Raw genomic sequence first — 23,968 nt, 5'->3', positions numbered from 1 at the left:
TCTGTGAGCTCATTTAAAAAAAAAAAATACTTATGACACACTGACTGTGATGGGCGCTTTCACCTACAGAACAACCACTTTGTAGGCAGGCGTCATTACTGCCCTCACTACCCCCTCTGCTATGGTTGAATGATAGTGTCCCTTCCAAAATTCATGCTGAAATGCAATCTCCAACGCAATGCAAAGTGGCCTTTGGGAGGCGATGATAATGGAATTAGCGCTCTTATTAAGGGCTCGAAGTGGGAAGGTGGACTCTCTTGCCCTTCCAACCTTTCCTTCTCTTCTGCCAAGTGAGGACACTGTGTTTGTCCCTCCAGAGGGCACCATCCTGGAAGCAGGAAGCAGCCCTCACCAGACACCAGTCCTGCTGGCACCTCGATCTGGGACTTCCCAGCCTCCAGAACTGTGAGAAATAAATTTCTGGGGTGTTTTTTGAGACAGGGTCTCTCTCGCCCAGGTTGGAGTGCAGTGCCGCAATCGTGGCTCAATGCAGTCTCAACCTCCCAGGCTCGAGGAGATCCTCCCCCTTCAGCCTCCTCAGTAGCCGCGACTACAGGCATGCACCACCACATCTAGCTAATTTTTAAAAAAATATTTTATATTGAAAAATATAAAATGGGGTCTTGCCATGTTGCCTAGGCTGGTCTTGAATTCCTAGGCTAAAGTGATCCTCCCACCTCAGCCTCCCAAAATGCTAGGATTACAAGCGTGAGCCACTGCACCTGGCCTGTTCTTTATAATTACCCAGTCTGTGGTATTTTGTTGCAGCCCTTACAGCCGCCTCTAGGCAGCTGTTGTTATCTCCCCTCAGGACCACCTGGAAGGGTGCAGTCAGCACTCTCATCCTAAAGATTTGCCCCTTTCAGCCATGGGCCACTTTCCTGGACTTCCCTCAGTGCCCATCAGGAGAGGACCATGTGTGGTCCAGGCTCCAACGTGGTGAGGGTTTCCTCTAAGAAAGAGCATGCTCCCGCCCAGTGAGAATAGGAATGTCCGATTGGTGGGACGAAAAGAAATCACTCCCTGCCTCCAACCTACACTGGCCAGAGCTGACTACTGCCCCCTGCTCTCCATTCCCATGGCACTTTATATGTGTGCCCAGGGGGCTGGGCAGCAGTGGGGTTCAGGGTGGGCCCATGCTATGTGCTGCAGAGCTGGTGGATCACAGTCGGAGCTCTGCCTCAGTCTCCCCAGGTGTTGGTGGTGGTAATAATCATCCTAGCCCCGTAGGGTCGGGTGAGGATTGATGCATGAGAAAGTTGAGGCAGGGGCCCTGGCATGGAGCAGGGCTCAGGCCACTCGTCACCCAGGCCCATGTCAGCCCTCAGGAGCCAGTGGGTGTACGGGGGAAGCGCACGGGTTCTTCAGCTGGATGGACGGGTTCAGGGCCCGCTGATGCCCCTTGCTGGTTTTGGGACCTTGAGCAAGTCCCCTTGCCTTTTGGTGCTGTGCCTTGGTTTTTTCTTCTATAAGAAGGAGGTGATGATGCAACCCACCCACCCAGCCCCACTCCCCCCGACATCGGGAGAGGCGGCGAGCTAGCACCGTGGCACCAGGAGCGGAGCTGGCCCCTGGCGGGCCCATGTTGGAGAGGCATCGCCATCTCTGCTGCCCCCCTGTGGCGTCATATTGACCTGCCAGTCCCTGTCACCTGGTGTTAACCTCCCAGAGGATGGGGACTGGTTCTGATCACCTCCTGGCTTCCAAGTGCCAGCCACAGGGCCTGGGACCCCTGATGCCTCAGTGGACGCTGGGCAGACCTGGGGAGGGTTGGTGTTCACTACCTGCTTCCACGTGCTGAACTCTGCCGCCCTGCGGCTCTCTCTCCGGTTCCTCAAAGGCCCCTGTGCCGTCTGTCTCTGGGTGTTTGCACCGGTTGGTTTTCAACCCCCTCCACCATCTCTCTTCCCCAATTCCTTAAACACTGCCTGTCCTCCTAGGTTCAGCTTCCGAGGCGACTTTCTTGGGTAAGCTTCCAGTGACCGTCTAGGTTACTCATGCCTCTCCGTGGTCCTGCTGCCTGCAATCCCATCTTGGGGCACCTGTCCAGCTGGAGGCTGCTAGAGCTGCTTCTCCTTGCCTTTTGTCTGTGTCCCTACCATGGCGTGAGTCCATGAGGGCAGGGATCTGGTCGAGTTTGTTCCCTGCCATCTCCCCAGGGCCTAGAACAGTGCCAGGCACATAGTAGGTGCTCAGTAAACATTTAGTGAATGGAAGAAAGGAACCGACCGTCGACCGTTTTGTGGTGCATTAACTGCCCCTCTCACACATCAGGGGTCCGGCTGGTCCACAGAGACGATGTCCAAGGGATAAGAACCCCTTGCATCCATTAAAACGCAACAACCCCTCTAAGAAGAACTTCTGAGCCTTCCTCCCCTCCTGCCCTCTGTCTTCTGGTTGGACGCAGCCGGTAACCTCTTCTGTTTCCCTGTGGGTGCCTTTCCTTCCTCCACATGTGGATACGCTTCCCTTCGGTCTCCACATCAGACTTGTGCTCCTGGCCTGAGTTAAAGTCCTGACCGGCCAAAGCCACTGTCTGGCTCTGTTTCTCCTGACAACCTGATAACGAGATTGTCAGCTTGATCCTTCTCGCTCAAAGCTATCCCCTCTCACCCCTTGCTGTTTGCTAAAGTCATTAGGAGATTTCTCTGCAGGTCATTACTCTCCTCCTGCCCTGACAGCAGGTATAAAACTTGTGAATCTTGCTCAGGGCTGGCCCAGAGGCTTCCCCTCTGGGGAGTCCAGCAGACCACCAGCCCGTCCCTGCAGCGCTCCCGCCTGCCGGGTCCACAGCATTTCTAGTGAACCTCATCACGGATCCTTGACATCTCTGAGGCAGGCCCTGCTTAGGGAGCTACACAATTGGAGCTTTGTCACATTTATAAAGATAAATTAAAATATCACTAGAGACCTTCAGTAATTTAGAAAACCTGGGATTTTAATGAGCAAGTGGTATGATTAAAAGTTGGAAAGACAAAGTATCTCTTCTTTTGGATTAGGAGGCTCGCCATGCAATGGGGAGGCAAGTGCGCTCTTGAAGCCAAGAGGCTTGGACTGGGGCTCACTTGGCCCCAGCAGGTATTGGAGTCCTACTATGTGCTGGGCGTTTGGCATTTCTTCTCATGAATCCTGATGAAAAGTCATGCCATGGGGCAGCATGCCCTGCTGGTCACACATTGGCATCACGTGGGGTAGTTTAGAGAAGATGGAATAACGGGGCTCCACCCGCACTGAGCCTGAGGCAGAAGTGGACCCAGGAAGCAGGAGTTTTCTAAATGTCCTCAGGTGATGCTGCTGGGCAGCCTGGGCCTGGAACCACAGGGTTAGCCCAGTGCTTCTCAAACTTGCGGGTGTACCAGAAGCACAGGAGGACATGTTAAAAGAGATGCCTGGGCCTTACCCCAGAGTTTCTGGTCTGGGTAGGGCCCAGGAAGCAGCATGTCAAATCAGTTCTCATTAAGGCAGATGGTGCTGGTCCCATTTCTCAGGTAGGCAATTTGAGAAACAGGCGAGGGTGAAGCTGAAGGGCCTCACAGCCAGCACATGGGAGAGGAGGCTTTGAATTCTCGAGGTAATTTACTCAATCCCTTTGTGCCTTCACCTTCTCTATCTTTAACTTGGGGAAAATAATACCTACTCTATATAGATGTTGTGAAGTTCAGCGAGTCCTTCCATCCAGAACAGTGCCTAGCCCATGGTAGGCGTTCAGTAGCATTTAGGATCATTGCTGTCTCTATTACCTGGCAGGATAGTTGAAGGGTGTCCTCCAGGCAGCCTTCCTCCCTCAGCCCCAGACAGCAGCTCTCCCTTCCCTTAGCTCCAGGCACCTCTCTGGGAGCACCTGTTTCCCTAATGTCACTCTCTGTTCACCTGTGTGCCTCCCCCATCATGTTGTGAAGTCCCCAAGAGCAGGCACCAGGTATGATTCAGGCTGGAGCCCAGTGCCCAGCCTGGAGCTGGGAGAAGGGAAGGAGACGAGGGAGCAAGGCGGGGCGTGCTGAGGGTCCTGGCTTTGTGAACAATTGTTAGGTTTCTTAGCCCTGGACAGCGTTTACTATTGACCTGATGCACTCAGGTGTCGGATGCTGAGCCCAGGCATCTGCACGTGGCCCCGTCAGTCTTGCAGCGCCTGTGGGGGCCTCACAAACAGTGACTCCATCAGCCGCTCATGCCCCCATGCTTTCTGAGCCTTTGGCTTCCTCAGTGAGCACTGCCGACACCAACTCTGTGGCTTCGGAAGACGTCCCGTGCGCTCTTCCTCCATGAAGGCAGGCCAGGAGGGGTCAACCGGCTCTCTTTTGCTGTCTACACTCTCCCATGTCTTTCCTTGGCCCTGGAGCCCCTGAGTCCCTGATGTGGGTCACGAAAGAGGGTGAGTGCAAGGCTGGTGAGAGGCGCCTAGGAGTGGCACATGGGTCCCTGCAGGTTTCCCTCCATTCTCTCCTCCTCTGTCACCTGCCAGCTCCCAGCCACCACAGCCTCTCTCTGGACCTGGGAGGAGTAGCTTCCTAAGTGGCTTCACGCACCTGTCCTCACCGTGGCCAGAATGATGGCTGTAAACATGCCGATAACCTCAGCCCACTGCTTAAAGCACCCCAGCGACTTTCCATCCGACTGTGAGTACAAATCAAGCCCAGCACCTGCTCCTCCCTGAACTCGTCAGCTCCTGCATCAGGGTCGCCATCCCAGCTCTTCCTGCGATGCCTGGGTGGGTCCTCGATCCTCAGCTCAATGTCACTTCCGAAGGGAGCAGGGCTTCCCTGACCCCTGAGCACCCCTCCCTCTTCTCGGATGGCCGCACTGTTCTCTCCTGGGCACTTAATTCTAACTGACATTAGTTTTCCCCACTAGGACAGAGGCTCCTTGTGAGTGTGGGAACCTTGTCTGTCTCCCTCATCACTGTGTCCACATGTCCAGCAGGTGGGGACTGAGTGGTCTAGGATAGTCAAAGTGGCTCTGAACTCAGACCCACAGAAGGGGAGAATCAGCCTTGCTCTTTCCAATGTCTTGCAGCCTCATTTAGGGCAGAGGCAGCGATTATTCCGGAAAGATCAGTAGCTAGGTGTGACACCAACTGCATTCCTGCTCGGGACCCTCTCCCCAATTCGCTGCGGACTTAACGTGACTGACCAAGTCACTCAGCAACTGAGCCTCCCCTTGAGCTGAAGGGTGGTGGTGGTGAGCTCATTTTACTGCCCTGTCTGGCTAGGCAGCCCAAGTCTGAGCCCCATAGATGTAAGGTGCCTGAGAGCCCGGAACACACAGATGACAAACGCACGATGGCAAATGCACAGATGACAAGCAACTGGAGGTGGTGTAAAGAGTGCCACCTCGGGGTTAGAACACCTGGGTTGGAGTCTGGCCTCTGAAACACACTGACCAGGTGACCTTGTGTAGTCAAGGAATGTCTCTGGGTCTGTTTCTTCCTTTGCGAAATGGGGACAGTGACACCTGCTCTAGCTTGGTCATGAGAATGAGATATGATGGCCTGCAACAGCAGCCCCCAGAGCAGAGACCCATCATCCTCTCAAGCCCCTGGGAAAGTGGCCAGCACCTGGCAAGTGCTTAATAACTTACACTGTCAAGTTTCCCCTCCCTCCTTCCCTCCTTTCTTTCCTTCCTTCTTTTCTTTCTTTCTTTCTTTCTTTCTTTCTTTCTTTCTTTCTTTCTTTCTTTCTTTCTTTCTTTCTTTCTTTCTTTCTTTCTTTCTTCCTTCCTTCCTTCCTTCCTTCCTTCCTTCCTTCCTTCCTTTCCTTCCTTTCCTTCCGTCCTTCCTTCCTTCCTTTCTTTTTCTCTTTCTTTTTCTTTCTTTTCTCTTTCTCTCCTTCCTTCCTTCCTTTCTTTCTCCTTTCCTTCCCTCCCTCCCTCTTCCCTTCCCTTCCCCCTCCCTCCTTCCTTTCTTCTTTCCCTCCTCTCTGTCTCTTTTTCTTTCTTTTCTTTTCTTTTCTTTCTTTCTTTCTTTCTTTCTTTCTTTCTTTCTTTCTTTCTTTCTTTCTTTCTTCCTTCCTTCCTTCCTTCCTTCCTTCTCTTTCTTCCTTCCTTCCTTCTTTCTCTTCTCTTCTTTCTCTCCTTCCTTCCTTCCCTCCCTCCCTCCATCTCCTTCCTTCCTTCCTTCCTTCCTTCCTTCCTTCCTTCCTTCCTTCCTTCCTTCCTTCCTTCCTTCCTTCTGTTCTTTCTCCCACACTGCAGTGCAGCGGCATGATCTCGGCTCACCGCAGCCTTGACCTCCTTTAACCTCAGCTTCCCAAGTAGTTTGGACCACACTCAGCTAATATTTTAAATGTTTTTTATAGAGACGGGGTCTCACTGTATTGCCCAGGCTGGTCTCTGACTCCTGGCCTCAAGCATTCCTCCCAACTTAGCCCCCCACAGTGTTGGGATTACAAGTGTGAGCCACTGCACCCGGCCAAGTTTCTTAAGGGTAGTACTTGGAGGCCTTCTTTATTTAAAACAAACAAAAACAGTTAACACTGAGAGAGACCCCAGAGATTATACAGCCTCTTCCTTTACAGTTGGCAAAACGGAGGCTTGGGTGTTTGGGGAAGGCCCCGTGGTGGTTCCTGTCTAAGCTGGGGTCGAACCGAACGGTCTCTTCTCTGACTCCATGTGCAGTGCTCTCCTGCCAGCCACCGTCTGCAGCCCTCTTTCGGTCCCCTTTTCCTCATCTCCCCTCCCCTCCACCCTCCACTGACCCTGCTCTGTTCTTCTCTGCTTCCTGTATGAGACCAGATGTTCCCACAGCTGCAGAGTCCTCCCTTCCCTCTTCCCATTGGGTTTGAACCTGACAGGTTCAGGATTTACATGGTGGGGTGAGAGAGGAGGGCACATTCGGAGTGTGGGACCTTCTTGGGCATCTGGCCAGACCTCCCCCTCCCCAACTCCCAGTGCTGGGCACAGAGTGAACGCAGGTAGCCTGTGCCCAGTGCTTTGGGATATGATTTCCTGGGGAGGGCGCTGGGTGCTCCAATTCTTTGAGAGCCAGAGGGAACCCCCAATTCTCTATCTTTCCCAAATGTTCCAGGCCTTGCCCCTCTGCCCCATAGGCTCTCTCTGGAGCCAAGAGACCCAGCTGGGAGGTGGGGTGTGACAGGGACCCCGGCCCAAGGGCTTCTATCTGGCGCAGGGCCTCTGGGGAAGGCGGGGGTCAGGGTGGCCCTGGCCTGGCAGAGGCTCTGTCCCTGGCCTTGGGAAACGCCTGCCCTGCTTGTTCCTGGAGGCCTGTCTGACACTCAGGGTGGGTGCTCTGTGAAGTCATTTTTATCTCTACTAAACTAAAGTGGCCACAGGACCTTGGGTGGGGACTTGCTGTGCTCTGAGCCTCAGTTTCCACATTCCTCACTGCACCTGCCAGGTCCCTAGGACCTCGCCCCCTGCCCCCTCCCGACACCTCCCTACACAGGGGCTTGTCCTGTTCAGGGTAGCTCCCTCGTGGCCCCTGGGTTGGAAGATGAAGCCACTGCACGTCCTGATGTCTGAGTCAGTGGCCTGGCTGTCCTTGGGGCAGTTCTGCTGAGGACACCTTAGGGGCCTCTGCACTTCCCCCCCCCACTCCCCTCCCGCTGCCTAGCAGGTCTCCCCAGGGACCTTCATGGGCCTCAACCTCTCTCCACTGCCACCTCTTCAGAGACCCCTTGAGGAGAACCCTTTATAATCTGCGCCAGGAGCCCTGGTTCTAGCTCAGGGTTCTTTTGCCTATAAATGTGTGCTCTTGGGTTGGTCTGTCTCCCTCAGGCTGTCAGCTCCTGGACGGGGACCTGGCTGTTCCCAGCGGGAGTCCAGAGCCCCAGAACCATGGCTGGACCTGGAGAGAGGGACGAGGGAGGACGGCAAGAGGTGGGAGAGCCGGGAAGGAGGAACCACCGAGCTGGGAAGGGGATCCTGGCCTGGAGGTGTGGCCGCGCTCCAGAACCCCGGGCTTCCCAAGAGCTTCTGGGCGGCGGGCCGGCCGGCAGGTGGCGGTGCGTGCTCGGCGTCGCGGGTGGCGCTGGAGCCGCCGAGTCCCCTCCTCCCGCCGCTCCCTCCCCTCGCCGGCTCCTTTCTCTGCGCTCTTGCTCGCGCTCCCCAGCGCCCTCCCGCTCTCCCGGCCGCGGTCCCCTCGTCCGCGCCGCCCCGCCGCCGGCTCCGCCGCCGCCCCTGGCGACCATGGCGCACTGGGGGCCCTCGCGCGCCCCGAAGGGCCCCGGTCCCACAGCCCGAGCCCCGAGCCCTGGGGCTCCTCCGCCGCTGCGCTCGCCGCGCTCGCGGCCGCTCCTGCTGCTGCTGCTGCTGCTGCTGGGCGCCTGCGGGGCGGCGGGGCGCTCCCCCGAGCCCGGGCGCCTGGGTCCTCACGCCCAACTGACCCGGGTGCCACGGAGCCCTCCCGCGGGACGCGCGGAGCCCGGTGGCGGCGAGGACCGGCAGGCGCGCGGCACGGAGCCCGGGGCCCCGGGTCCGAGTCCCGGTCCTGCTCCGGGTCCCGGTGAGGAGGACGGCGCCACCGCCACGGGCTACCGGCGCTGGGAGCGGGCGGCGCCGCTGTCCGGAGTGGCTTCCCGGGCTCAGGTCTCGCTCATCAGCACGTCGTTCGTGCTCAAGGGGGACGCGACGCACAACCAGGCGATGGTGCACTGGACGGGCGAGAACAGCAGCGTAAGTGACCTCCACGCGCTCGCCGCGGCCCCTACCCGGGACACCACGGGACGCCCCGGCGGGACCGCCACGGCCCCCACCCAGAACCCCCTGTGGTCATCAGGGGCATTCTTGGAGACTTGGGCAGTTGGGTCACCTCGGCGGCGCCCCTACTGGCCTCTGGTCACCGGTTACTTGGGGAGAGGTCCTCAGATTCGTGCGTTTGTCTCACCGCAGGGGACATTCCCACAGATTTCGGGATCCTGGGCCACCTCCGATACTCCCCCGCTGGCCTCCAGGTCCTGGGTTACGGAGGAGGTCCCCAGAGGCTTCGGGAGCCTGCAGGTCCTCGAGGGTCACCCCAGCTCGGCGTTACCTCTCTCGAGCCCAGGCTCCCCCAGCTGAGCCTCGCGTTCCGGGATCCTTCCCTCCCTGGTCTACCCGGGACTCCGCGGTGGCGCCTCCGCAGGCTCTGGGACTTCCCCGGTCAGCTCGAATCCTATTCTAGGACTCTGGGATTTCTGGGTTACCCCTCTCCCTGGGGTTCCCTAGTGCGACCCGCGGCTGTCTTGAGCTCCTGCTGCCGGCCGCCCCGCCTGGATGCACTGGGGTCCGCGTACCCCCTTGGGTTCATCCCCACACTGTGCTGGGGACCTGTGTGAGGCTGGCACGGCAGACTCCCTGCCCTCCCCCCACGTTCCCGGCTACTCTGGCTTTGCTGCAGCTGGAAGTTTGCCACCTCTGTTGGGGACCTCCTGTTCCTCTACCCACAGCGTGGGGCTCCCACCCTTCCCAGATCCTGCCTCCTCTGGCCTTTGTTGGTGCCTGCAGGAGGCAGAGGGTCCCTTTAGATTATTCTCCTGGGGGCTGCCTCAGCCTCACTCCCCCTCATGCCCAAAAGGGCCGAGGGCCACTCTGAAGTCACCCTGGGGCAGCTCTGTGGGTCTCTAGTTTTGCAGTTTCCAGAGAAGGATGGGGGTAGGGAGGTGGCAACCATGAATCCCCAGAGGATGGTACATTTGTATGCAGAGGGGAGACGGGAGCCTCCCCTCATTCCTGTGCCTTGCTGTCTCCTGGGGTCCCCTAGGAGACCTCTTCTTGCTTCCCCAAGGGCCAGGGTTCCTATATGCACTGGCTGTGGCCTGGGTGGGGAACACTGGCCTCTGGAGCCAGGAAAGGGCATAATTTGAACAGTCACTTGTGCCAATCTCCTCTGTCCGGCTTTGCTGGGCTACTCCCAGGCAGCTGTGATTTGTGCTGGAGGAGGGACGAGGTGGGCAGATGAATACGTTGGGGTAGGGGTAGGGGCAGCATTGAATGAATGTAGTCAGCCTAGAGCCCAGCTCCCCAACCAGCCAGCGTCTATCAGGGTGCAGGTGCCAAGTGTCTGGTTTTGGGTCATTCCTGGCATCTCCAGCCTGACTAGCAGCCCTTCGAGGGCAGAGCTGGCTCCCTGGGTGCAGTGGGCCAGCAGGGGGCAGTCAGGGTGCCGGCTGGGGTGCCTTGCAGAGGTGGCAGGTGCCACCTCCCTAGAAGAGCACTGGGAGTGTTCTCTCCATCTGCACCTTGAGAGAGGGGTCAGATGCCATGTGTCCTTGTGAACAAACGGTGTCTGCTGTACCATCAGCTCTAACTCAGGTGGAAAGGTAACCCAGAAACTGAGAGCTCAAAGGACCAAATCAACACAAAAAGCAAATCCCGCAGGGCCAGAAAGCTCTAATCCCCTACCCCATCTGCCAAGGTGGTTGATCCTGAAGCTTGCTCCTGCCCCTTTGTCATTTAGCTTCCTGGGGCGGGGGTGGAGGAGCCCCATGGGAGGGGGCAGGCTAGCTGTCTTTGGGATAGGCTGACACCCAGCCTGCCTCTGACCTGACCTCACAGTCCGGGTGCAGGGCAGCTTCCTGGGAGAGAGTTGAGGAGGGAGCTTGGGCCAGCAGGGATGGGGTACTGGGGGTGGGGGGCAGTCAGAGGAGCCTGTGTGGCTTTGCTCCTTGAGGGCGGCAGCTGGGTTGGGTGACTCCTCTGTGACTGGGTGGGCTTGCGTCCTCACTGCTCGCAGGTGTGTGTGTGTCTTGGGGTGGGGGGTTGTGAGTGGGGGGCAATGTTGGCTTCTCTTTAGTGAGGACAGAAAGTCCAAGGAACCAGCGAGGAGTTTTAAGGGATGGATGTCCTCTGGCCAGCACGAGGTGAGGGGCAGGGGTGAGGTGTGGCACACGGGGCATAGCCTGACACTTAGCAAACACTCGGGAAGTAGAAGCCAGGACACCCTCATTGTGAGTAGTGGGTGTGGGTGTCCGTGGGGTCAGATGCTGGACCAGGCATTGGGCTTCAGCACCTTCCACTCCTGCCTCTCCCACACACCCGTTCTCTGGACTGGGCAGTCAGGGAAGACCTTATCATCCTGCACCTCGGGGAGCAGGGGAGGCTGCGGGAGTTTCACCTTGCCTGAGAAAACTCAGAAGAGGCAAGCAGCCCGTTACCTTGAGCTAACTAAGTAAAACTGCTTTAAAAGAAGAAATCACTGCCTTAGTGCTTGTTGCGTGCGTAGTATTGTTTTTTCAGCACACTACGTGTCTTAGAAATGTACTCTGCTCCCTCTAGTCTCATCTTGCAACCACAGGACTAAAGATTGTAGCCGGGATTTGGCAGTGGGTTTCACGTCTGCTTGAAAGCACCATCTTTGAAAGCTATAGCCAGACAGAAACTCACACAGCTGGTTTGCCGAGCAGTCTTCCTAATGTTTTATTTCCTTTAACTTGCTCACCGCCCTCTGCAGATGTGGTCAACATGAACAGAGAGCGTGTTTACTTTACCATATCAGGTGTTCTCAAAATTAAAAGGACCATTTGATGAGGGGGATGGACTTTAAAACATGGCATTTGAGAGCATCCCACAAGAAGGAGTTCCAGGATTTAAGCCCCCGTCGCTGCAGCTGCGTTAACATTATGTGGGTTTTCCTTCCAACGGCTTGGTTCTGCCTGCTCCCATGGCGATAGAGAAGGGGACTTGCTTGCAAGTTCAAACACTGCCTCCCTGTCTGATGTTTAGCTATAGAAACAAATAGTTATGTGTGTTATGTGTGAAATTAATGTTTCATTGAAACATTGCGTTTTTATGGATCTAGAGTGGGCTGTGCACACACAGCTCCGGGTTTTGCATCTCTGGAGCTGCCCTTGGAGGCAGCGGTGCTATTTGAAGGTGGATAAATATTACAGAGTGTGGCTCTCAGCCTCTGGGGTTGTGGTTTCATGTTATCCCTATGGGGAATGTACTGTGCCCCGTCCTGTTCTTAATGTTTCTGGGAAATCGTGGGCTTATTGTGCTTATTTTAAGCACAGCTCACCTGGGCTCCTTCCCACAAGGCACTTGATCCTCAACTTTGAAGCTGAATGTATCATTTGACTTGAACGTGAGCTTCCTGCAGCCTGGTCCAGTTTGTTCACCTCTGTCATTGTTCCCCAAGAAGATCAGTACCTCCCTCCCCTCCCCTTTCTCCCCTCCCCTTTCTCCCCTCCCCTCTCTCCCCTCCCCTCCCTCTCTTCCCCTCCCCTCCCCCCTCCCATCCCCTCTCTCCCCTCCCTCCCCTCCCTCCCCTCCCTCCCCTCCCTCCCCTCTCTCCCCTCTCTCCCCTCCCTCCCCTCCCTCCCCTCTCTCCCCTCCCTCCCCTCTCTCCCCTCTCTCCCCTCCCCTCCCCCTCTTCCCCTCCCCTCGTGCTTCCTTCTCCCTCCCTTCCCTCTGCCCATTTCCCAAATCTGCTCTGTGCTGCGCCACATGGTTGGTGCTGTCCAAGGCAGTTGAATGCTGAGGTGATTCTGAGCAGATTACCCATACTCTCTGTTCTGCAATCTTGATGAACCCGATATTTGTGTATACTTTATACCCAGAGAGCTAGAGCAACACGTCAGAAGAGCTTCTCAAACTTGTTTCTCTGAGTTAAGAGGTCAAGAACTAGCGGTCTATGGCAGCATCTTCTACTATAGTACCTGTGGCCTCTCCCCAAGTTTGCGTGAGATTTCCATCATGACATCTGCCGGGCGTCGAGTTCCTCGAGGGCAGGTGAATTCTCTTTCTAGGGCTGCCAGGGCAAAGTGCCACAGACTCTGTGACTGAAACAACAGAAATGTATTTTCTTGCAGTCCTGGAGGCTGGACGTCAGAGATCAAGGTATTGTTCAGGTTGGTTCCTTCTGAGGCCTCTCTCCTGGCCTTGCCATGCCGCCTTCTCCCATGTCTCCACATGGTCTTACCTCTGTGTGTGTCTGTGTCCTCATCTCCTTTTCTTGTAAGAGCACCAGTCATACTGGATCAGGGCTTGTTCTAACCACCTCATTTTAACTTAGTTACCTCTTTAAAGGCTCTGCTTCCAAATACAGTCACATTTTGAAGTGCTAGGGATTAGGACTTCAACGTATGGATTTTGGTGGGGGGACACAGTTCAGACCCTGATAGCAGGGAAGGGGTCTTAGCTTCCTTTGCATCCCCTGAGTTTAGTAGTGGATCTCGGAGTAGTCTAGTGGGAGATGAACATGAACTGCTAGGATATGAGGGGGCGAGTGTCACCCTCCCCTGATAATGCTGATGGCGAAATCAGGGAAGACTGCATGGAAGAGGTGGCATCAAGGCTGGCCTAAAGAATGAGTAGGTGGAGTATATAGGAGATGGAGAACATTCCAGAAAAACAACATTCCAACTTGAGCAAGATCTGGGGGGTAGGAATTTTGAAGGTATGTGTGTGTTATATAAAGTGAGAGTGAATGCATTATGCATGGAGACAAACCAGAGAAAAGAAGTTTGGAAAAAACAGATTCAAAAGCTCCCGACGGACCCCAGATGTGAGGCTGAAGAGTCAATGTGGCGGTGAGGCGTGGTGGACATTGCGATTGAGCTTCAGAGACAGCCTGCCCGGGTCTGTATCCTGGCCCGGCTGCTCTCTGGCTCTGGGATCCAGGCAAATGGACTAAATCCTCTGGACTTCAGTGACCATATCTTGAAAATGGGAGAAGTAAGGCTCACAGGTTTGCGGTGCAGGTGAAGTGAGATCTTCCATGTGAAATGCTCAGATCAGAGCCTGGCCCACAGCAGGAGCTCAGCAAATGACATCAAGAAAGAGCCCTGAGGCAGGGTGGGGGATGGGGCTGGTGAGGGCTGCAGGGTGAGACATCTGGACAGAGGCTCAGGGAGGAGCTGCTGCCAGGGGGAGGCGTGGACCAGGGCTGTGGAGGGGGCTGAGGGAGAGGAGGAGAGTGGATTGGAGAGAGGTGCGTGGCTGGATGCAGAGGACGTATCTGCCTTGGCTCTGCAGGCCTCTCTCCGTCCTGAGTGGTGCTGGGCTTCTAGGCTCCAGGCCAACCTCCAGAGTGTAGAGACCATGTGAGTTCTTAAATGAATGGGTTCAAATCCATGACAAAGCTGACCTGTAGTCTTGTGTCTGATGCTTGTGGTTTTGTGATGTCAACTCCAGTCCACCTTAGAGGACAGCTTGGTGGCTCCAAGCTCGGGGTTTTGCATTTAAGTCTGCTGAACTTGCCGTGCGTTACCCTGGAATTCTAGGCCCCCACAGTGTGGGCCTCCCAGCACTAGGGGTGGGGGCTGGATTGGAGCCCAAGGTGTGGCCCCTGGTGGCTGAGCTGTGGCTGGTCAGCCTGTGAGTACTGGGCCTCTGTCTAGAGGCAGTGCATCTCTGTCGTGACAGCTCATCACCGAGGGTGTCCAGCGGCCACCTGGAGAGAGACAGAAGTAGGCAGAGGTCAAGGGATGTGGTGACCAGGGCTGAGTGCCTGTCATACTTGCTGCCAGGAGCTGGCTGCTGCTGGGGCAAGCCTGTCCGGGACCCTGGGCCTGGCGGCTGGATGAAGAACCGTGAGGGAGCCAGGGACTCTGTGTGGAGAGAGGCAGCAGCACATGGGGACATGCAGAGGGCGGGCTGAGTCTAGGGAAGTCTCAGCGTGCAAACCGCAGGCTCACGAGTTGACCCAGGGCTTCTGCCCTCGCCCCGGTCACTGACATTCGGAGCATGGGTTGAGAGCTCCCAGCAGGAAGGGGAGGGTGTTGTGTCCAGAACCCTCCACGTGGCCTCACATTTTGCCTCCAAATCAGCTGCTTTTAGGGCGAAGGTAAGAAGCAGCCGCAGGCCTCGTTTCCTGGGTGCTTAGCCATGGGGTCTGCTGAGTGCACTGCGCAGAAGTCCTTGTCCTTCTGGTTCTCCTGTGAGCCAGGAGGATGGGGAGCCGTGCTCTCTCTCTGCTCTCTCTCAACTTGGGCCCTCGTTTGGTCATCGTGTTTCAGGTGTCAGCCCTGGGGTGCAGAGGAAGGGCCTGGAGCCAGGGGGATGGACTCCTTCTCTTGAAGTGCTTGTGGCCCAAAGTGGGGGTGGGGTGGGGCAGAGAGCCCCAGGGATGCAATTCAGGAGGAGTGAGGTGGGGGCCGGTGTGGAGGCACAGGTACAGGGAGGGCAAGGCAGGGCGGGGAAGCTCAGTTCACCTGGGGAGCGGTCACATGGGCCACAGGTGGAGGAGGATGAGGACGGCTGACAAGGCTGGGGAGGTGGGACTGAGGGGAGCAGCAGAGATCTCTGGGGTGCAGAGGGCAGGTGGGCTGGTGGAGGGGCTGCCCGTGGCCATTGCCTGTGCCGTGAAGCAGGGGCTGTCTGAGCAGGGCTCCTGCCCACGGTGTTTCCTGGCTGGGGTCCGAGGGAGGCTTTTGCTGTGGTCTAGCCTGCACAGACCCACTCCCTGGCCTGGGTGGTACGGGCCGCTCAGGGATGGGGAGCTGCCTTTCTTTGTGTTCTCATCCAAGTTTAGCAGGTGAGACCTTGACCGTGGATCCCCCACGTTCTGTCCTCTCTTGTGTACCCCCTCAAGTGCTGGTCTGTTCCTGTCGCTTCTGAGGACCCCTGAGAAGCTCCCAAACCCACTCTCCCACTCCCTGCAATCAGTTCACCTGACCTAAGTTACCCTGCCTTGCTGGGTCCTAGCCTGAGGGGCCACCACTCACGGGGAATGTGAGCAGGAGGGGTTATGGGATAGAAACCCAGCTTTGGGCTGGAAGCCCACCCCTCTGGTGCACAGTGGGGAAGCGCAGAGCTGGGGGAGGCTGGATTGTTTCAGCTGCCCCAGGTGCAGGGCAGCGATGTGGATGGGCTCTCGTGCTGCTCTGGAGGCCCTGATCCCTCCTCGCTAGAAGTGCTCAAAAGGAAGCTCCATGTCCATGCTGCAGGCCAAACTGCAGGGGCTTTCGGCTTGTGGGGGAAGCGGGACCACCAGTGGCTGACTGAGGGGTCCAGAGTTGTGGTTGTGAGCCTAGATCCCAGCTGGACCCAGGGGTGCGCTCCATGCTGCTCCGTAGCCTCTGGCTCTGACCCCTGGGTCCCTCCCCTGCCCTCCAACATGCTGGTGCTGCTTTCCCTCTCCTCCCCGGGGAATCCTGGGTTATCTCCCTGCATCGCTCAGCTGGGCGCTCACCCCTCCCTTCCCATCATGCTGGCCACCCCTGTACCCACTCTTCCCCAGGCGTCAGTTTCCCCATCCGTAAGATGAGCGTCAGGACTAGACCATCTCCAAGGTCACTACCAACCCGGACGTTGTCTATGTTTAGTACACATTTGCTGATTTATTTGTATTTTATTTATATGAATGGAGACAGGAATGAAGTAGAAGAGACTTTGGAATGCCCAGCCCAAGAACCTCACTACAGCCTCTTTCAAGTAGTCACGAAGGAGGCAGATTTCCATGAGAGTTGAACTTCAGGAACGGCTGGTCTCACCTGCTGTTCATGCTTGGATGAGGACTGAACCTCTCTGAGGCTTTTCCCTAATTTATCAAATGAGGATAATGGTTTCTGTGTGTCAGGCCAGTGCTGGGGCCACGCGCTCCGTGGATGGGGGCCTGGCCAGCAGACCCACCAATGTCTTCCTTCACCTTGTTTCCTAAGAGTGCTGACCTCGCTTGCATCTTCACTGTCTTCTGGAAACTAGCTCGAGGCCCAGCTCGTGGTAGCTGTTGACCTCAGCTCTTTACCGAGCTTCTCTGTGTGCCTAGCGCTGTTAGGTGCTGAGGATACAGCGAGCCTGCCCGGGTGACATGTTTGGTCTGGACAGGAATTCATTGCAGCGCGTTCTAGGTGCTGTGTGAGTCTGCGCTGGGGAAGTCTGGGAAGGTTTCCTGGAGGAGGTGAAGACGGAGCTGCTCCGCAGGATGAACAGAGTCCCGGGCTGAGGAGCAGGTTGGGATGCTGAGAATATTAAGGCTGAAAGAGAGGCCTGGGGGCTGGAGCAGCTTGGAGCGCCCACGGGCAGAGGAGAGACTCAGCCGTTCATCAAGAAGCCTGGCTCGAAGGCACGGAGACAGCCCTGTTAATAAAGTTCCTGAGCACATTTCACAAATCCACTTTTACTTTAATAAAGGGCGATTTAATTTGTAGTTGCGTGGAGGTTCCTGAGAGCATTCTAAAGAGGTCATAAATTAGCCTCATTCCTCGGCACGCCCCTCCGATGAGAAGGCAGCCCAGAGTTTGCGTGGGCCTCTCGGCGTAGCCGTCACTTTATTTTATGGTGATTTTTCAGAGTCAGGCTAAGACTTGGGCAGATGATTCGAAGGAGGGCAGGCTGGAGTGACGGCAGATCAGCTGGGATGCTGCAGAGAATCCCTGTGCCTGTTCTGGTGCAGGAAGAAACGGAGGGGAAGCTTGTACATTGCCTCCTCTCTGGGGGCTGCCTTGTCTTTCTTTTTTCGTACTCTAAAGGATGAGTTGTTTACAGGTTCTTGCCAACGGCCCACTTTGTCCTCGCCCCTCCTTCGTTCCTAGTTTGGGTGGGTGCTGTATGGATTGCAGGGATGCTGATGAACTGAGAAGCCTGGCTGTGGCTGCAGCTGCTGTTCCTGACCAACGTCTTCCCCTTTTGGAAGTCCAGGGAGCAGAGATCCCTGGTTCTGGCCGCCGGGAGGGCAAGGTCTCCATCTGTAGCATTGGAAAGGTGAAGGCATGCGTTCTGCATTGCTTCACATCCTGCTTTTTCTTGGAAAGCCCCGTCCTGGATGTGAGCTTGGATTCTGGGTGTAAAAGAAGTGCAGACATGGGTCTGTCAGTCTAAGTGGATGGTGGGGGTGGGAATGCCCTGTACCAATCTCCCCGCTCCCAGCAGGTTCCCACGGACCATCCCTGACCTGCTCTGCAAGGTTGTAAAACACAGACTTAGGCAACTTGCTCGCTGCTGATTGATATACAGCCCGCTGAGGGCAGCAGCAACGTCTTTTCCATTCAGCCCACGACTCAGGACAGCTTCCCAGTAGGCATATGGTACTCGTCACCTGTATTCCAGTTAAGCTCCATTTGTCATTAACAAATGGAATAGGGATACTTGAGTGAGTGAGGACTCTCCTGGAAAGACTGGAAAAAAAATGTAAAACTCCAGTGTCCTTTTGAGGTGGAAAAGCTCCTTCTTATTTTGCATTTCTGTAGCAGTCAGTTACTGTATTTGCACAGAAAATTACAATCATTTAATTAGTTTCTTCTCACACCAGCTCGAAGATCTTAAAATAACAGCACTCTCTTTCCTTAGTAATTTTCTTGCAAAAGCAGATAATTTCCTGCAATGTTGAGCTTGCCTTCTCATACCGAGCACATCACTTGCAAGTCACCATTTCCCAATGCTCAGATAAATGAAGTTCAAATGAGAGAAAGAAAAGAGCCAGGCAGAGTGTGGCCGCTTCCATTCAGATCAGTTTTAATTCAGAAAGAATTCTTTATGAGGCTTTTTCGCCGTGCATATTTCTGAAGCATCAGAAGTAGAGATAGCATCTCCCAAGCCTCAGCCGGGGAGATCCGGCAGTTAGGATCACCTCCCAGCTTCTGCTTCTGATGTAATTTAACTTAGAATAATAATCCCTCACTATTTACATGGAACCGCTGGTTAGTAATAATAAAGTTAAAAATCACAGCCCCGCAGGGCGCGGTGGCTCATGCCTGTAATCCCAGCACTTTGGGAGGCCGAGGCGGGCGGATCACGAGGTCAGGAGATCGAGACCATCCTGGCTAACACGGTGAAACCCCGTCTCTACTAAAAATGCAAAAAATTAGCTGGGCATGGTGGTGCGCGCCTGTAGTCCCCGCTACTCGGAGGCCTGAGGCAGGAGAATGGCATGAACCCGGGAGGTGGAGCTTGCAGTGAGCCCAGATCGCACCACTGACCTCCAGCCTGGGCGACAGAGCGAGACTCCGTCTCAAAAAAAAAAAAAATCACAGCCCCCATCTAGGTGCCGGATGCTGTGTCAGGCATGTCACACCCACTTATTTTATTTGCTCCTATAGAGAGACCTACACAGTAGATACCACGATTATATGCATTTTACAGCTGTGGAAAATAAGGTTCGGCGTGGCGGGAGGACTTGCCCCCAGTCACACAGCTAGTGAGGACCCGAGATGTGGTTCGAATTCCTTCGCTCTTGAGCCCGAGTTCTTTTTAAAATTCTTTTTTTGGCCGGGCGCGGTGGCTCATACCTGTTATTCCAACATTTTGGGAGGCTGAGGCAGGCGGATTACCTGAGGTCAGGAGTTTGAGACCAGCCTGGCCAATGGTGAAAATTTGTAAAAATAGAAAATTAGCCGGGCCTAGTGGCGCATGCCTGTAATCCCAGCTACTCAGGAGGCTGAGGCAGGAGAATCACTTGAACCCGGGAGACGGAGATTGCAGTGAGCCGAGATCGTGCCACTGCACTCTGGCCTGGGCGACAGAGTAAGACTCTGCCTCAAAAAAAAAAAAAAAAAATTCTTTTTACTTTATTACTGTTTTAAAAATTGTGGTAAAATATATGTAACATAAATTCACTGTCTTAATACTTTTTAAGTGTATGGTTCTAGGGGCATTCAATTCATTCATATTGTCACGCACCTGTCACCACCATTCTTCTCCAGAACGTTCTCATCTCCCCAAATGGAAACTCTGCCCCTTTTAAACACTAACCCCCATCACCCCTCCTCCAGCTCCTGCCACTCACAGTCTACTTTCTGTCTCTATGAATTTGATGCTCTAATGACCTCATATAGGTGGAACCATACACATTTGTCATTTTGTATCTGGTTTATTTCACTCAGCATCATGTCTGGAGGGTTCGCCCAGGCTGTGGCAGGTGCCAGAATTTCCTTCCTTTTTTATGGCTGAGTAATATTCCACCATCTGGACAGAACACATTTCCTGCCTTCGTGTATCTGCGGATGGACATTTGCATTGTTTCCACCTTTTGGCTGGTGTGAATTAGGCTGCTGTGAACATGGGTGTGCAGATATTTTTTCGAGTCCCTACTTTCAGTCCTTTGGGGTAAATGCCCAGAAGTGGGATTGCTGGATCATATGGTAATTCTATGTCAATTTTTTTTTCTTCTTGAGACTGGGTCTTGCTCTGTTGCCCAGGCTGGAGTGCAGTGATGCGGTCACAGCTCACTGCAGCCTCAACCTCCCCCGATTAAGTGATTCTCTCACCTCACCCTCCCAAATACCTGGGACTACAGGTGCACACCACCACACGTGGCTAATTTTTGTATTTTTTAGTAGAGATGGGGGTTTTGCTGTATTGCCCGGGCTGGTCTTGAACTCCTAAGCTCAAGCAATCCACCCGCCTCAGCCTCCAAAAGTGTTGGGATTATAGGCATGAGCCACCGTGCCTGGCTTATGTTAAGTTTTTGATCAAGCCTGAGTTTTTATCTGCATCAGAAATCACCCTTGTGGCTGCCTCGTACCCACTTGCTGGTCAGTAGCATAATTGCAACCCCCAAGGAAATCCACAGGAGGAGAAAATACGTGGCGTGAGGACAATCCGGTGTCTAGAAGGGACACAGTGGCAAGGCTGCGTTGTGGGAGTCACCTTTCTCTGTTCTGTTCTCATAACCTCTGAATTCTGCTACTTGTGACCCAAGGAGGGGTATCTCTCTGAGCCCAGGAAATCCAGGTCTGTCAACCTGGGGAAGTCAGAAATAGGCTGGTCCGGTGCCGGGCCAAGGGTGGAAAAGGAAACCATTCCTGGAGGCATTGCTCGGCATGGCCACTCTTGCTAAGGGTAACCGTTTGCCTTCCAAGTTCAAGCCCATTTCTCCTCCTCCTCTGCTTTTAGGCACTTTTCCCAATTGACTACCTCATTGACCAGTTAAGTAATTCAATTTTCACTCTGTAAAAATCAAGCACTCAATAAAAACCCTATGTTTTTCTCAATTTATTCCCATCAATACCGCGTAACCCCAGCCAAGTTTGTTTTCTGATTCTTCATTTGACTGTCAGATAGGCCTTCTGGGCATCCACTTTGGGTCCTGCAGCAGCTATGATGTCAGGCGGCTGCTGTGTACCTGGCTGTGTTAGGCTCCTTGGGTGGACCAAGGACACACACCCAGCGGTTTTCTGGCTTTGAGGACCCCAAACTGGCACGGGGGCTCTTAGCTCTCTCTGTGCCCTAGACTCCTGCCCACCCCAATCCTGGAGAAGCTCATGAAACTTTCTCAGAATGAGGATTTTATAATTAGCATAAAACAAAGTATAGATCCAGAGGAAACCAATTTCATAGCAATGAAGTTATCAAAATACTAAAACTAATTTCTTCAGTAACACTTCCATAAGAACTTGCAGCAGATGTGATGATTTCCATAGTTTGGAAGTTGTGCTGAGTGTAAGCAATACTTTGAGATCGATAAGAACTGTGATCCGGCCTTGGAGATATCTGTGATTTCTGTTGGTGACACCCAGGTACTGATGATATGTTTGTGACTTGTTGCCTGCTTCAGAATGGAAGGAAATGCCTAATTTCAGCTGGGGCTGGTTGAAAATAAAAAGGCCATTGTTTCTCCGTCCAAGTTCATGGGTCCTTGAAGAAAGGGCAAGCAGAGAGAATCAGGAACATGTAGAAATAACGCCACGAGGCTGCACGCGGTGGCTCACGCCCGTAATCCCAGCACTTTGGGAGGCAGAGGCAGGTGGATCACCTGAGGTCAGGAAGTTCGAGACCAGCCTGGACAGCATGGTGAAGCCCCGTCTCCATTAAAAATACAAAGAAGTTAGCTGGGCGTGGTGGCACATGCCTGTAATCCCAGCTATCCTGGAGGATGAGGCAGGAGAATCGCTTGAACCTGGGAGGTAGAGGTTGCAGTGAGCTGAGATCACGCCACTGTACTCCAACCTGGGTGACAGAATGAGACTCCGTCTCAAACAAACAAACAAATAAAAAAAGCCAAAAAACAAAAACACCATGAGAGGTAGGACTTGGCTGGAGGGATGTGATGGGGACAGATGGATCCCATGGGAATGATGCAGTCCTGTCCCCTCTGCCGTGCCCCAGTGTCCCCATCTTCCCCAGGCCTCCTGTCTGGTCTCCCCTGCCCACTAAGGGTATGGACTCTAGCGGCTCAGGGCTTTGGTTTGTTTCATTCCCTCTTGCTCCCCACGCCCCTGGCGCTTAGTAGATGCTCAGTAAAATCTGGGGACTTCTGAAAGGAGGAGCTAGGAGGAGGTCATGGGTCCTGAAGCTCAGAGGCCTAGTTTCCCTGCTGGGGAATCTGGGGAGAGTCGAGTCCTCGCAAAGCTGGTGAGTGAGGAGCTGGGCTCCTTGGCCCACTGCCGGCTCCACGAGTAACCTGGGAAGCTCTTTAATGCACTAATTAATCTCCCCCCCGTGGGGTGGGGATTATGGCACATATCTGCAGAGAAGAGAGCTGGCTGCCAGAGAGGCAGAAAGATTTGTCTCTTGCCTGAGAGGAGTCCTGGGCAGAGGGGAAGCAGTCTAGCAGCCGCTGACTCACGGTCGCGGGTATGCAGCCAGGCTCTGGTGACGCCCACGCCTCCACGGCGGGGCCACTGGGTCAGCCAGGAGCCAGGGTACTCCGTGGTGAGAAAACACCCATTCCCAAATTGAATGAGGGCATTTAAATAGCATCCTTGATGATCCCAGCCTCATCTCACCCAGCAAAACAAAACAAGACAAAACAAGAAACCCATGAGATGGGTTTGCTCAGCTTTCAACAAAGACAGAGGACTTGGGGGTAGGTTGAACCATGGGAGGGCTTCCCCAGGGGACAGCAGGTTTGGAGAAACCTGGGCTTTCTGATGGAAATGCCTTTGCAGCATCACCCACCTGCTCACTCACTCACTTATCCATCTACGCACCAGCCCCGCGCCCAGCATCACCCACTGCTCACTCGCTCATCCATCTACACGCCAGCCCTGCCCTGAGCCTTCCCTCTGGGCCAGCTTCGGAGGAATCACCAGTTTCTGAGTTCTCGGGGGGCCTTCTATGGAGGGAGCCCTGAAAATGGCCTTTGTCCACGTGTGGGGCCTCGCTTTTCATTCTGTGTCCGTGACTGTCTTTTCTTCTAATTCACATCAACACGTCCCTTTGAGGAGGGCTGGAAAGGTGCAGTGCTGAGCTGTGGCTGGGAAGGCTTGCTGCTGGCCCCGCCGAGCCCCTCCCGCCCACACAGCCTGGGCTGGGAGCCGATGTGAGTCACTGGGCTGCTCTCTGCGTTCACCCAGCGCCTGGCCAGGGCCCAGCTGCTGGGCTGGAGTGTGGTGGCCACCGTGGCCAGACGGTTCGGGCTCCTGGAGGCGGGCAGGTTCAGCGGGCTGCGCTGAGCACTGAGCTGGGGCCAGCTCCCCAGTCCCCTAGGCCTGGGTTCCCTCATCCGCCCTGGGGCTGGCAGGACCCCTCCCCGTGGAGGTAAAGGTACAGGGAGCGGGGAGGATGTCTAGCGATGCGGGAACGAGCTTCTCCAGTCCCAGGGAAGACTGCATCGTCGCCCCTAATCAGAATGTGCCTTCTTTCTCTAGGGGGATTTTATGTGGTTCCAACTTCTTCCCATTTCCTGAATAGTTTGCTAAAGTGGAACAAAGCCCAGCGTATTTCATGAACATTCAGCTCCTCCAGTTTACTTTTAAAGAAAGTATTTCTCGTTGACATCTGGTTTTTCACAAGTTTCCTGATATGAATTATTGCCTGGAATTCTCACCTCTAAGATCAAGTCGGAATTTCTTTCCATCTCACCCGTGGCCGAGCAGAGGGCTGGGCAGTGACGGGGAAATCCAAAACCTGGGAACTTCTGAGACTTGTCAGGAGTGGGAAGGGAGCTTTTGGGCGGCTTCTTCCAGGATCCCACCTCCCGCAGTGTCCTTTGGCCCCAGGTGGGAGCCAGCCTGGCCCATGAAGGCACAGCTGGGGTCCACCTTCCTGACTCAGGAAGGCAAAGAAGACCACCGAAGCGGCCCCCAGCTCCCTCCCTGGCCTGGTCTTCTCACGCCCCGGGACATGCAGAAGGGCGTTGGTGCTGGTCACCTTGGCTTCTGAGCTGGGGCAGGTGGGGGTTGGAGACCGTCCCAGGAGCATGTTGGGACAGGAC

The 23,968-nt window shown here is 54.9% G+C and overlaps 1 protein-coding gene across 2 annotated transcripts in view; it reads left to right on the top strand.

The window, feature by feature from the left end:
• The first annotated feature begins 8,033 nt into the window (after window positions 1-8,033).
• The window catches only part of SORCS2 (sortilin related VPS10 domain containing receptor 2), a 569,237-nt gene continuing 553,302 nt past the window's right edge, over window positions 8,034-23,968 (top strand). For both annotated transcript variants that reach the window (XM_028848328.2, XM_028848326.2), the window contains exon 1: window positions 8,034-8,628. In XM_028848328.2, coding sequence (XP_028704161.1) covers window positions 8,143-8,628 — 486 coding nt within the window. In that variant the 5' untranslated portion in view covers window positions 8,034-8,142. The remainder of the gene's footprint in view (window positions 8,629-23,968) is intronic.

The sequence above is a fragment of the Macaca mulatta genome, chromosome 5 (assembly GCF_049350105.2).
Source record: "Macaca mulatta isolate MMU2019108-1 chromosome 5, T2T-MMU8v2.0, whole genome shotgun sequence".
Lineage (NCBI taxonomy): Eukaryota > Metazoa > Chordata > Mammalia > Primates > Cercopithecidae > Macaca > Macaca mulatta.
Note: the sequence above shows the minus strand (reverse complement) of the source record. Positions and strands in the feature narration are given on the sequence as shown.